The following is a 12605-nucleotide window of genomic DNA, read 5'->3' as shown; positions in this document are numbered from 1 at the left end:
CTTCCATAATAATATGGATTTTGAACATTCAAAGATGGTGTACTCATTGAGTTTGGTCAAAATTATTTAAGATTTTATTAAGTTTTAACTACTGAAATTATTATCTTCTAATTCAATTTAAATACTAATTTAATAAATCCTATCTATAAATTGTTGAAAATTATATTTAAAAAATTAAGTTAATGAATTAAGTATATAGCAAACTTGTGGACAAAAAGCTCCTGCAGCTACAATCACAAGCTCCGCTCCTTTTTAAACGGATAAGCTTCTCCTTCTTCGTCTTCTCTTTTCCCCTAAAATGGCCGCGACCGGCGTCAATCTCCTCCGCTTCCCCCTCTCCAAAACCCTTCCCGTTCCTTCTATTCGATTTCCACCTCCCTCTCGCCGCTCCTTCCCACTCTCCTCCCCCTCTTTCCGCCCCCTCGCGGCCGCCACCGAACTGTTCGACCGTGCCGAGCCGGCCGTCGTCGACCCCGGCCTCCGTCAGTCGGAGGTAATCGTCTTCAACTCGGGCTACCACGCACAGATCGTGGTGGACGAGGCGGAGTCGGAGGAAGCCCTGGTCAGGCGGTTCCGGAGGGAGGTGTCCAAGTCGGGTGTCATCCAGGAGTACAAGCGGAGGAGGTTCTTCGAGAACAAGCAGGAGGAGAAGAAGAGGAAGGTTCGGGAGGCCGGAAGAAGGAACCGCAGGAGGTGATTTGCTTCATCCCTAATCCTCTCTCTCTCTCTCTGTATATATATGTTTGTGTGTAAATAGCTATTCCATTTGGTTTTCAGACGATTTGGGCCAAGATTTTCATCACCATTCTCAGCGGAAGATGATTCTGCGCCCCAGAAGGTGAGAGACGACGACAACTGGGATTTGCCTGATGGTGCTATTCCTTACTGAAAGTTACTTGATCCGCCAGTAATATTCATCTCCACTTATTTCCCGGTACAATGTTCATGATCTAGATGATTCAATGCTCTCTTTGTGTTCTGAAGAATGTTTTGAATTGATCATTGAGTGTTTTTACCTGTCAAGTTATTATCTGAAATTACCACACGGGCAATCCTGGCTAGCAGTACATTTCCATGACAGTCTCGTAAGAATTTCCTCGATAGCTAGAACAGCAAATACCAGGAAATAAGTGCAAATATCACTTTGAATTCCATCTCTTTTGTATCGAAGAAACGCCATTATACTAATAACATATTGCCCAAGAAATCTTTTTGCGATGTCTCACAATTGCATTACGAGGGCTCCCCCACCCTCCATACCACTCTCGAATGCGATCCACCAAGTTGAATTGCTTCTGTACTACAATACTACCTTGCTGTTCTTCTTCGTGAAAATGTTCATCATTCTCCTCGGCATGTTGCCATGCTGATGACCTACCAAAAGGAAATAAAGCATTTTTACATGGTGACTCGAGGTGAAATACGAAAACTGAGTAAAAAATCTTACATCCTATGCTCTGCGATATCTGTTACTCGACTTCCCGATTTCCTTTCGGGTTGATTTTGGTTAGGTGAAGCATGCTTTGCAAAATGAAGCTGCATGGCAAGAGTGATTCATTGGGTTAAGCTACCTTAATCCATAGAGTCGATGATAGATATAGTAGGGCTCGGATCAACCATTTTTGAATAATGAGAAACTGTTGAAACATAGAACTCTGATAGAAGAATGTTTACTTAGGTAGATACAGCTTTTCTAGTGTCTAAATGCATAAATGTTAGCAAAGTTGAAGAAATTGGGCTGATCGATTCAACCGGTTGACTCGAAAATCAGAGGCCAATGCAGTCCCGTTGAAGAAGAATCTCGAATCGAGAGTAAAAGAGTAGGACAGACAAACCTGATCACCATCCTTGATTCCAAATCCGATCAGTTGTTCTCCATCGTTGATTAATTTATACCCATTGTAGCATAAGCAGAATCGATTCCACACATGAGACCTGGCAAAACCATTCAAATCATCTCTCAAGGTGATGAGTATGAAGTTTCAAATCTCGGCAGAACGCTTGATATCTCGAAGAAAAGAGAGAAAGTTTACTGGAATTGTCAAATAAAATGAATAAGAATGCAGTTCCAATCTCGGTGGAGTAATGACAGGAAGATTGGAAATTGTATTCATATCGTCGAAAATGAGCAATTAATCGTACCAGGAAATGCTGTAACCCCCTTCCACGGCGATCTTATCGAAGATGATCTCGATCTTCATTTTCAGCTCCATCACGGTCGCCGCCTTCGCGATTTCCAGATCTGGAAACATCACGGCCATGAAACCCGGTGGCGCCAAAAACCCTAAAAAATTGGAAGTCGAGAAAGGTACGTACCGAAAGAGGATCCGTCCAATTTGAGGACGGAGAGGCGGAGGCGCTGCTCGGGGAGGCGTCGGTAGGAGAAGCTGCTGCGCCGGCAGTGAATCGGCGTCGAGTGGTGCGATTCCGACGCCGGAAGCTTCTCCCGCTCGGCGCGCCTCGCCATCGCTCCGCATTCGCTCTCGATTCACACTGTCGAGTGAGAGAGAGAAGACGAGAAGAAGCAGAAGAAGAAGAGGAGATGGGTGCTTAAGATCGATGCACACGCAATGCTTTGCCTTCCTCTTCCTCTTGGCTTTCTCTTTCGCTTTTGTTGTCCTTTCCGAGATTCTTGACGGAGGAAGAAGAAAGAGACGGAAAGCCATTGCCATTCTCTAGCCTTGTTTCATATAACAAGAATAATTTTTTCATAATGGAAACAATCCCAGTCAACCCTTGAGTGATGATGATAAAACAAAATGTAGATGTGTAACACTAATTTTCATAGCAATAATTCAATGTTTACACCTCATGATATGTGCAACAAGTGCGATAGAGGGAGAGGTGGATAGAGGGAGAGGTGAATATGTGCTCTTTAAAAAAAATTTCTTTTCATATTTTAAAAATAATGATATGCACAAGGAAAAAAACTCAATGAAAACCTCAAGGATAGACACATAAAATGATGGGGCCCACAAAAAGTGAAATGGTGGGCTATGACTTTATGTGTCTATCCTTGAGGTTTTCATTGAGTTTTTTTCCCTGTGCATATCATTGCTCATAGCGGAAAGTAAAAGACTCAGTTTCGTTACTTGGTTCGAAGTCTAGGTCGACTCCTACTCCAAGGCCCGTGATTCTTGAATGCACCGATGGACAATCTACTAAAACCCTTCTTTTCAAAATCCTCGAAAAGAAGCAGATTGTACAAATGCAAATAGCAGATAGTAACAGACTACTATCTTCTTTTAAATCAAATACAATGCAAGCTTTAAATAATTATACCGACAAGAGTAGAAGATGAAGCTCAGTCGGTCGGATGAAGTTGCTTGCTTGAAGATGTGCAGAAGACTTGTAGAACGAGTAGCTTGTGCAGAGATGAACTTTAAATCAATCAGAATTCATCCCCAACCTCGGACCTCGAGCTCTCTTTTATAAGAATCGTCGATGTTCAATCAACCGATCCCTAAGTTCGGTCGACCGAACCCGCTCCCTTCCTTCTTTGCTGAGATTCGTCGGGATCTGATCTTCGAGCATTAACTGATCTTTAATGGTTCGGTTGACCGATAACCTTGTTCGGTCGACCGAATGGTGAATTTTCCCTTCTTGCCAAGATTCGCACTTAAAGCTCCATTAATGCTTTTATTGTTCGGTCGACCGAACCTCATTTTCGGTCGACCGATCATGCTGTGATACCATGTTTGCAAGCCTGATCTGTTTTGCCAATTTTGCCTGTTCGGTCGACTGATAAACTGCCTTTTTCGGTCAACTGAACCTCCTGTTCAATCGACCGAACCCTTGGTCAAATAAAGGTTTCTGAGTGCTGGACGCGTGGGCGCTGACAAAGCCTGATTCTGAGTTCTGAGTCAAAAGTTATGACCCTTTGAAATTCAAGGGGTTATATGATTCTGCAACATAAAGTTAGTTTGATATAACAATAATATTCCTGCAAAATAAAATTAGCACAGTTATAATACATGAGTAGTAATATGTATGAGTATAACAGTTAAGACTATCTTGATCTCAACTTGGAAACCTTCCCGATTTCTTCAGTTGGATCAGCGACCTTAGATTGTTCTTTTTCGGAACACGATCTCACTGTCGCTTCTCCAGTTGCATAGCTCAACTTACCTGCCAAACATTGGTCCTCCAGACTTGTTTGGACTTTCTTTGCTCAATGTCTGATCACCTGATCCACTAAAATTTTTCCTGCACTACTACATTAGCCAGCAGCAATAATAGTAATACAGAATGTTATGGTAAAACTAAACTTAGAATCACCAAGATCCGTTGGTCCGATCAATCGTTCGCGGTCGACCGGAAACCATCCGATCCACCTTGCTTGGAGTTCACTCCTCCAAGAATTCTTGTTACCTAAGGTTATCTCCCCCTAAGATTTTCTCCATCTGACTTCACTCACCAGAACCTAAAGTTACCACCTACTAGGATTTTCTCCACCTGGCTTCACTCACCAGAACATAAGGTTACCACCCACTAGGATTTTCTCCACCTGGCTTCACTCACCAAGACTCAGCATTCGGCTATCTAGGGATCAGGTCCTTCAGACCTATCCACCTGGCTTCCACGATCTACTGAGATTTCCCTTCTCTAACCTACAACTAGGACTCAGTATTCGGCTACCCAGGGATCAGGTCCTCCAGACTTATCGAATCCACTTGGTTTCCACGATCTACCGAGATTTTCCTTGCTTAGCCTACAACTAGGACTTTCCATGCCTAACCGTAGTTAGGACTAGTCACTTGGTTGATTTCTCACCCTTGCCTAGCCATGACTAGGACTTCCCATGATTAAGCTCTATTAAACATACTTAAACATATTTGTTGGACATTAAAACCTTAGAGGTCGATTGCACCAACAATCTCCCCCTTTTTGATATTTGACAAATACGTTTAAGTTAGGTCTATTCATAAGATTTAGATTTCTAACTTAAAACCTTCTTCTCCCCCTTTTGTCATTCATCAAAAAGAATACTTTATAAATATCATTGATTGCTAAGATATCCCTAAGTTTTGCACCAACAATAATGTAAAACCTTAAACATTCTCAAGATATTCCCTAAGGTATTCTCTCACTCTTTTGAAAGACAATAATAAGATGTATATTCGGTTTTCAAATTGAACATGCATCAAATATATTTTGAAAAATATTGGTTCTTACTGTCAAAAAATTCTTTTGAAGGAGTTTTCAATATCATTTTCAAGATAAAGATATTTTTTAAAAAAATATTTCTAGGTTAATTTCAAAAATATTTATTAAATAATTTTCAAAAAGATTTGCAAAGAGTTTTTCAAAGTATGAAACATAAAATTTTAAAGGAATTTTCAAAGTATTTTTTAAACTATGATTTTTCAAAATGTTTTCAAAAAGTATGAGTTTGAAGAATATGATTTTAAAAAGATAATGCTTGAGCTATGTTTAAAAGATAATATTTTGAGTTACTTTTGTAAGAAATTTTTAAAAAATATTTTAAAGTTAATTTCAAAACCAAGATGCTTTAAAAAACAATTTCAAAGAAATTTTGTAAAAGTAATTTTAAAAAAATATTTGATAAGAATTAAGAGATTTTAAAGATAATTTTCAAAAAGATTTGTAAGGAATTTTTATCAAACATTTTTCCAAGGAGTGTTTTAAAACATTTTCCAAAAGTAAGATTTTGAATAATTTTTATAAAAAAAAAAAGAATGTTTAAAATCAAAACTTTTGAAACCTTTTTTGAAGATATATATATATTTTTTTAAAAAAAAATATTTCAAAAAAATATGTCCTTAAGTATAGTCTCTCCCCCTTAACCAGATACTCTTTTTAGATATCTTTGTTACCCATAAGGAAGATATTCCTAGATGTATCTAAGGGTCATGGTTGATTTTAAGATCTAAAGACTTAAGTGGTGAATAACAATAATTTATATATAATACACCCAATTAATCATCAATCAAAATTTGAAAAATATTTCATAAAATTTTTTTTTTATAAGTTTTAAAAATATTTTAAATTTTAATTTTCTTAACATCTCACTCATTCTAAATTTTCAAGTATAGTGATCCTGTCCGAACCAGGAGTCAACGGAAGCTGGGGGTGTGACGCTTCTTGCTGGATCCTCGAGTGCTCCGGCGAACCTGCAGCAAAACCGAGCCGGGAGGGGTGTCCCGGCGACGGCCCTCCGACGCTCAAGTCAGGTAAGCAACGATGAAAAAGGTGGCTCCCAAAGTCTCAGAATACGTAGAAAAAATCTTACCTCCGGCGAAGTCTGAAGTTCTTTATATAGAGCTGTGAAGGGTTTGGGCACGTGTATCGAGGTGCATATGTATCCTCTGTCCTTTCCTAGGTATGCGGCTGCCAGAAAGCTTACTTGACCCATATCGCTACAGTCAAAGTATGCCCTTGATGGGACAGCAGAATCCCCTGTCACAAGATTTGGAGCATGGCACACACGTGAAACCTACCGGTTGTCAGAGAAAGAAGTCCCCTGTCCTTTTCCCTTGCTCCAAACTTGTCGTCCGGGCGGACAGCTCCCTCAACATCCGACTGGACATCCGCAGCGGTTTACTTGTGCTTTGTGGAGACTAATAAACAGGGGTGCTTTATGACTTTGATCGGTCAAAAGGTCAGCTCGGTCCATGACCTTTTCAACTGAGCGTCGGAACCCCGATTTGACAGGGTGCCTTCCAACCATAAGTGCGAGCCGGCCGGACCCACCCGGGTATTCGATTCCATCGGCCGGCCGGCAGTCCGGTCGGACCGGCCGTCTACGGCCGTCCGTCCGGTCGGACCACACTCTCCCCGGATGGGCGGCTGCTCCGGTGACTTCCACTTGGCGTTGACTTTGCAGGGGGGGCCCGCTCTTACTACCGGATCACTTGCCTCCCCTTCAAGTCTAGTCGAAGGAGGCGAATAGTCCGACTGACTGGACTGTGAGTCTAGTCGAACGGCTCCTCCATGCTAATACCCTCCGACCGATTAGCCGTAGAGATATCCTTGAATGAATCAATGATGGCCTTCAACGGATCTCTTCGCGTTCTGCGCCAATCTTCGACATCAAGGTTGATCATACCCTCATTAAATGTTCCGAATGCTTGACTGCCACGTGGAGCAATGCCATCAGAGTACGGAGGCGGTGGCATGATATTTTGATGTGATCGAAGCAATTCGAAATAAACGGCTAGATGCATGCTTTGATTCCCGTGACCTGGATCCGACGGTGGAGGCCGCCCGGCCCTCACCCTATAAATTCTTCGTTTCCTTCTCACCTTCACTCGCCTCCGTTACCTCTACTGTTGCCCTCTGCGCTTTGGAGCTCCGGCGATCTTGTTTATGCCCTCTGACGTTCTCCAGCGCCTTTCCTCGATCCCTCTCCCCTCAGTAAGGTTTTGGATCTTTCCTTCTTCCTTTCCGGTATCTAATTCGCATTTCTTCCCCTAGCTCCAGTCTCTGCAACTCCTTTTCTTCATCTTTGAAACTTCTTTTTTGATTTCTTCTGTCCGGATCATGGCCAGTTCTTCTCATCCCGAAGAACAATCCCTAGGCCCATGGTATACTACCATGCGGTCCCGTTTCGAACAACGGGATTTTGATATTTTGGCTGACAATTTCGAAATCCCCGAGGATTACGAAGTTCGCCTAGCTGGTCCCGCCGCTCGGCCACACAGACCGCCGCGTGGCGGTTTCTGTGTCTTTCGCGACCAATTTACCGCCGGTCTGCGGTTCCCCGTGCATCCTTTTATAGTAGACGTCTGTAATTATTTTGGCGTGCCGCTCGGAAGTTTAGTACCAAATACCTTCCGTCTCCTCTGCGGTGTTGTCGTTTTGTTTAAGATTCACAACATTCCCCTCCGACCGGAGGTCTTCTTTTATTTCTATTACCCTAAGCAAGCCGAGCCGGGCACCTTTATGTTCCAAGCTCGGCCCGGTCTGGTCTTCTTCAATAAACTACCCACTTCCAATAAACATTGGAAGGACTATTATTTCTACATCCGCATGCCCAGTCAGCCAAACTTTCCGACCCAGTGGCAGGTCAGTCTACCTCCTACTCCAGAGTTGAAGAAATTCAAGACCCGACCGGATTATCTTCACGCCGCAAATGTACTAGCCGGTCTGCGGCTTGACATCAACAAACTTCTTCACGAGGGAGTGATGTACATTTTTGGGCTGAGTCCTATACGGACCCCACTTCCGACCGGCTTCGGTAAGAATTTTGCTTGGGCATTTGCTTTAATTGCTAACTGATTTCTTCTTCTTTTCATGCAGCTGACATCGTCATGGACTCGGTGATGGCCGGCGTTTTGAAGAGAAAGGCGGCCGCTCTGGAAGCCGCGGCGGCCAGAGAAATGGAAGCTTTGGGCATCCATCCGGTCGGATCCCACGAAGGTGAGAGCGGGACTCAGGCTGAGTCGGTCGCTCAGGCCTCTCAACAAAATGTGGCCAGCGGAGCCACCCCTCCCCAAGAACGAACTGCACCCGAGGAAGGTTTCGCTCGGGAGGAGGAGCAGCCTCTACAAAAGAGGGGCCGAGTGGAGACTCCTCTGCCCTCGGCCACGTCAACGGTCCAACCGTCCGAGCGAGCAACCGCCGCCGCTCGAGGCAAGGCGCCAGAGGTCGAAGTCATTTCGTCCGACCGGACTCCTTCTGAATGGGACGAGCCGGAAGCCCCCATTGAGGCTATTCCGGTCAGCACCCGCCCACCCGCTCGGCATTCGGTCAAGAGCTCAACTATCCATTCGCAGTTTTCTGCGCCGGCTTCTGATCCCGGTCGGACGATCCCTGGTCACGGCCGCACAGTACGGGTCACCCTTCATCTCCCGACTGAAGAATTGCGTCGGCCCCTCGCCGAAATATGGGCCGACGCTCGGGCGCACGTAGCAATGATCCCCCTCCGGAACTTAGCCAACAGCCACATGCAAGCGGCTACGGGGGTAAGTTTGTTGTTTTTTTTTTTTTGAAGTTTTGCCTGAATATTTCCGCTCGGCTTTTAACAACTGCGCCTTCTTGCTTCAGAGATGGGTGGAAGAGATAGCAGTTTCCAGCCGCCTGGCTATGGCGGACGAGGAGATAAGGCAACTGCAGGCGGCAGGCGGTCCGAGCGGCTCCCAAGGCCCTTCCTACTCCGAGCTGCAAAAAGAGCTGAAGAAAGCTCAAACTCTGCTGGCTGCTGAGCAGAAGAAAACAGCTGACCAAGCCCATGCCCACCACTCGGAAGAACACAGCCATCTCCGATCTGGAGAAGAAAAACGTGGAGGCCCGGGGCCTGGAGTTGAAGATAAAGGAGCTGACGGAGCAGCTCGACCGGGAGAAGGCAGGCCGCTCGACCGATGCAGAGAAGATTGAACATCTAAATGAGGCCCTCACAAGCTCCCAGGCGACCTTCAAAGAATACCAAGATGCCGAGCCGAGCCGAGTTGCCGCTCTCCGACAAAGCCATATCCGATCGCCCGAGTTCTCGGAGAAAATTTGCGAGCGGATGTACTCAGCTTTCGACTTGGCCATTACGGCCACTATGACCCATCTGAAGTCGAAGGGCCTTCTTCCGGAGTCCACCAATATTCCAGCCGGCGATCAGGTGGAGCTCCTGAGCAACATTCCGAGGGACCTCTACGAATACATCGAGTAATTCTTGTAATTTCGCCGCTCGGCTGAACATGAATCTTTTTGTACCTAGGCCACTCGGCCTAAGGTTTTAATTTTAATGAAATGCTTTTCTTTCGTGTACTCTATCTTTTTGCACTGTCCCCTTGCTAATACTTGTGCTGCTCGCTCGTCTACTATCACACCTTTGACATTCGAGGTGCATTATTGCAAGTGTTTCCCCCAGCCGAATATCATTCTGTGTTGCTAGCAAGAATCGCTCGTTATAAGCCGACCAGAACCTTTTATACCTCAAGTCTGAGCGGAACTTAGCGTCGGTCTAACGATATCGACGGAGAATACGGATAATTGCAGTGTCGACGATATTCCGCTCGGATTATTTATAGACGCCGACGCGTCTCTCGATGTTTAACGTCGGAGCTCGACGGCACGGATATTTATAGCCGGACGGCGCGGCTCTCGATCTTTAACGACGGAGCTCGTCGGTTCGTCCGCTCGGATCATTTATAGACGCCGGCTCGTCTCTCGATATTTAACGACGGAGCTCGTCGGCGCGAATATTTATAGCCGGACGGCGCGGCTCTCGATCTTTAACGACGGAGCTCGTCGGTTCGTCCGCTCGGATCATTTATAGACGCCGGCTCGTCTCTCGATATTTAACGACGGAGCTCGTCGGCGCGAATATTTATAGCCGGACGGCGCGGCTCTCGATCTTTAACGACGGAGCTCGTCGGTTCGTCCGCTCGGATCATTTATAGACGCCGGCTCGTCTCTCGATCTTTAACGACGGAGCTCGTCGGCGCGAATATTTATAGCCGGACGGCGCGGCTCTCGATCTTTAACGACGGAGCTCGTCGGCGCGGATATTTATAGCCGGTCGGCGCGGCTCTACGGTTTAACGTCTGGGCTAGACGGCCTTCCAGGCTAACTCCTTACCAGGTCGAGCGACCTTGGCCTTCCATTCGGCCGAGAATACTCAATGTGTTCATCTTTCTGCTTCCTGCATCGCAAGTACATAGGCGACCAAAAAGTATATAAATTTATATTTAGCGCACCTTTCACCCAACTTGGAGAACATACTCCTGGCCGAACGGCTCAGGGTCTGCTTCGTCGAACATTTTGGCTCGGATAATTTACCTCCGTCCGGACGGTACGGGGCCTTCGATTCTTGTTGACAATGCCTTATATTTGTTCTCTTGATTCTTCATTTCTGCATTTCCAGTATTCAGTCGAAAAAAAATACACAGGATGATTTACATTGGCACACCTTTCACCCCGCCCGGTAAGGCTGGAGGTGGTTCGCGTTCCACGGCCTATCTAACTGCCGACCGTCCTCATCCTCCAAATAATACGCGCCCGAGCGGAGCTTTTCGATGATTTTGAAGGGACCTGCCCACGGAGCTTCAAGCTTGCCGACGTCGCCAACCGGTTTGACTTTCTTCCAGACAAGGTCGCCGACCTGGAATGATCGGGGAATGACGCAGCGGTTGTAGTTTTGCTTCATTCATTGACGGTATGCCATCAGCCGAACGGATGCCTTGGCTCGCTCCTCGTCAATCAAATCCAGCTCCATGTTCCTCCGATCGGCGTTGCCTTCATCGTACAATTGGACCCGGACGGACTCGACGCCGACTTCAATCGGAATGACTGCTTCGCCGCCGTACACCAGTACACCAGATGAAAAGGTGTGACGCCCGTTGCTTCCTTAGGAGTCGTTCGGATGGCCCATAAAACGCCCGGCACTTCATCCGGAACTTCCTCCCACGTGGTCGAGCCGAGCGCGCAGAATTTGCGGTTGGCTGCTTGACCGTTGCTTTGGGGTAAGCCACGGACGTGAAGTGTTGCTCGATCGTAGCTTTTGCACCAATCTTCTAGCACCTTCCCATGAATTGCCGCCCATTGGAAACCAATCGGTGAGGATACCGAACCTAGATGATGTGTTGCGGATAAATTTTTTGACCATCTGCTCGGTGATCCTGGCTAGTGGCTCGGCCTCCACCCACTTAGAAAAATAATCGACCGCCACCAGCAAAAAATTCCTCTGCCCGGTCGCCATCGGAAATGGACCCACAATATTCATTCCCCATTGATCGAACGGACATGAAACGGCTGATGTCTTCATCTCCTCTGCCGGTCGGTGCGAGAAGTTGTGATACTTCTGGCATGAAAGGCACGTAGATACTGTCCGAGCGGCGTCCATTTGTAAGGTCGGCCAAAAGTATCCAGATAGCAAAATCTTCTTGGCTAGTGATCGTCCGCCCGAATGTCCTCCGCACGATCCTTGATGTACCTCTTGGAGGATGTAAGCCGAGTCTTCCGAGCTCACACACAACGGGCGAGAGAAAGCCTTCTTGTAGAGCTGATCGCCGATGAGTGTGAACCGACCGGCCCTCCTCCTGAGCAGCTGGGCTTCATCCTGATCGGCAGGAGTGGTGCCCGAGCGCAAAAACTCCATGATGGGTGTCCTCCAGTTGTCCGGAAACATGAGGCTTTCCATCCGGTCAACCTGTGCCACCAAAGATACTTGTTCAATTGGCTTCGGGATAATGACCGGCGTTATAGAACTTACTAGTTTGGCCAACTCATCGGCTGCCTGGTTCTCCGTTCGGGGAATCTTCTGAATAAGAACCTCGCGGAAATTAGCTTTGAGTTTTTCAAAGGTCTCAGCGTAGAGTTTAAGCCGAGCACTGTTGATTTCAAAGGTGCCAGATAGTTGCTGAGCGGCCAACTGTGAATCCGAATAAAGTGTCACCCGACCGGCTCCCACATGCCGTGCCGCCTGCAATCCGGCTATGAGGGCCTCATACTCTGCCTCATTGTTGGTAGCTTTGTAATCTAGCCGGACGGTTAGGTGCATTTTTTCTTCTTGAGGCGAGAGCAGCAATATTCCAATCCCACTTCCGAGCCGAGTGGAAGACTCATCCACATATATTCTCCACATAGCTTCCGGCTCTGGCCTTTGCACTTCGGTCACAAAATCAGCCAAGGATTGCGCTTTGATCGCCGAG

General features: G+C 46.3%; 2 protein-coding genes across 2 annotated transcripts; one reads left to right on the top strand and one right to left on the bottom strand.

Moving 5' to 3' along the window:
- Positions 1–248: 248 nt before the first annotated feature.
- LOC121976550 (30S ribosomal protein S21, chloroplastic-like) lies at positions 249–1023 on the top strand. Its single transcript, XM_042528745.1, has 2 exons — positions 249–693; positions 778–1023. Exons 1-2 carry the CDS (start codon positions 299–301, stop codon positions 887–889), a joined length of 507 nt encoding a protein of 168 aa, XP_042384679.1. The 5' UTR covers positions 249–298; the 3' UTR covers positions 890–1023.
- Positions 1024–1117: 94 nt separating this feature from the next.
- On the bottom strand, positions 1118–2708 carry LOC121976549. Its single transcript, XM_042528744.1, has 5 exons — positions 2317–2708; positions 2143–2242; positions 1836–1935; positions 1448–1536; positions 1118–1374 (listed from the first exon to the last, which is right to left on the bottom strand). Exons 1-5 carry the CDS (start codon positions 2465–2467, stop codon positions 1185–1187), a joined length of 630 nt encoding a protein of 209 aa, XP_042384678.1. The 5' UTR covers positions 2468–2708; the 3' UTR covers positions 1118–1184.
- Between the last annotated feature and the right edge of the window lie 9897 nt (positions 2709–12605).

Source organism: Zingiber officinale, chromosome 4B, assembly GCF_018446385.1.
Source record: "Zingiber officinale cultivar Zhangliang chromosome 4B, Zo_v1.1, whole genome shotgun sequence".
Taxonomy (NCBI): Eukaryota; Viridiplantae; Streptophyta; class Magnoliopsida; order Zingiberales; family Zingiberaceae; genus Zingiber; species Zingiber officinale.
This window is presented reverse-complemented; position numbering and strand designations above follow the sequence as displayed.

Excerpts from the sequence above, each read along its gene's own strand:
- LOC121976550 (XM_042528745.1), top strand. The coding sequence starts at position 299 with ATGGCCGCGACCGGCGTCAATCTCCTCCGCTTCCCCCTCTCCAAAACC. Across the intron at positions 694-777 it reads GGAAGAAGGAACCGCAGGAG|ACGATTTGGGCCAAGATTTT; the intron begins GTGATTTGCTTC and ends TTTGGTTTTCAG.
- LOC121976549 (XM_042528744.1), bottom strand. The coding sequence starts at position 2,467 with ATGGCGAGGCGCGCCGAGCGGGAGAAGCTTCCGGCGTCGGAATCGCAC. Across the intron at positions 2,243-2,316 it reads ATTGGACGGATCCTCTTTCG|ATCTGGAAATCGCGAAGGCG; the intron begins GTACGTACCTTT and ends TGATGTTTCCAG. Across the intron at positions 1,936-2,142 it reads GGGGGTTACAGCATTTCCTG|GTCTCATGTGTGGAATCGAT; the intron begins GTACGATTAATT and ends TGGTTTTGCCAG.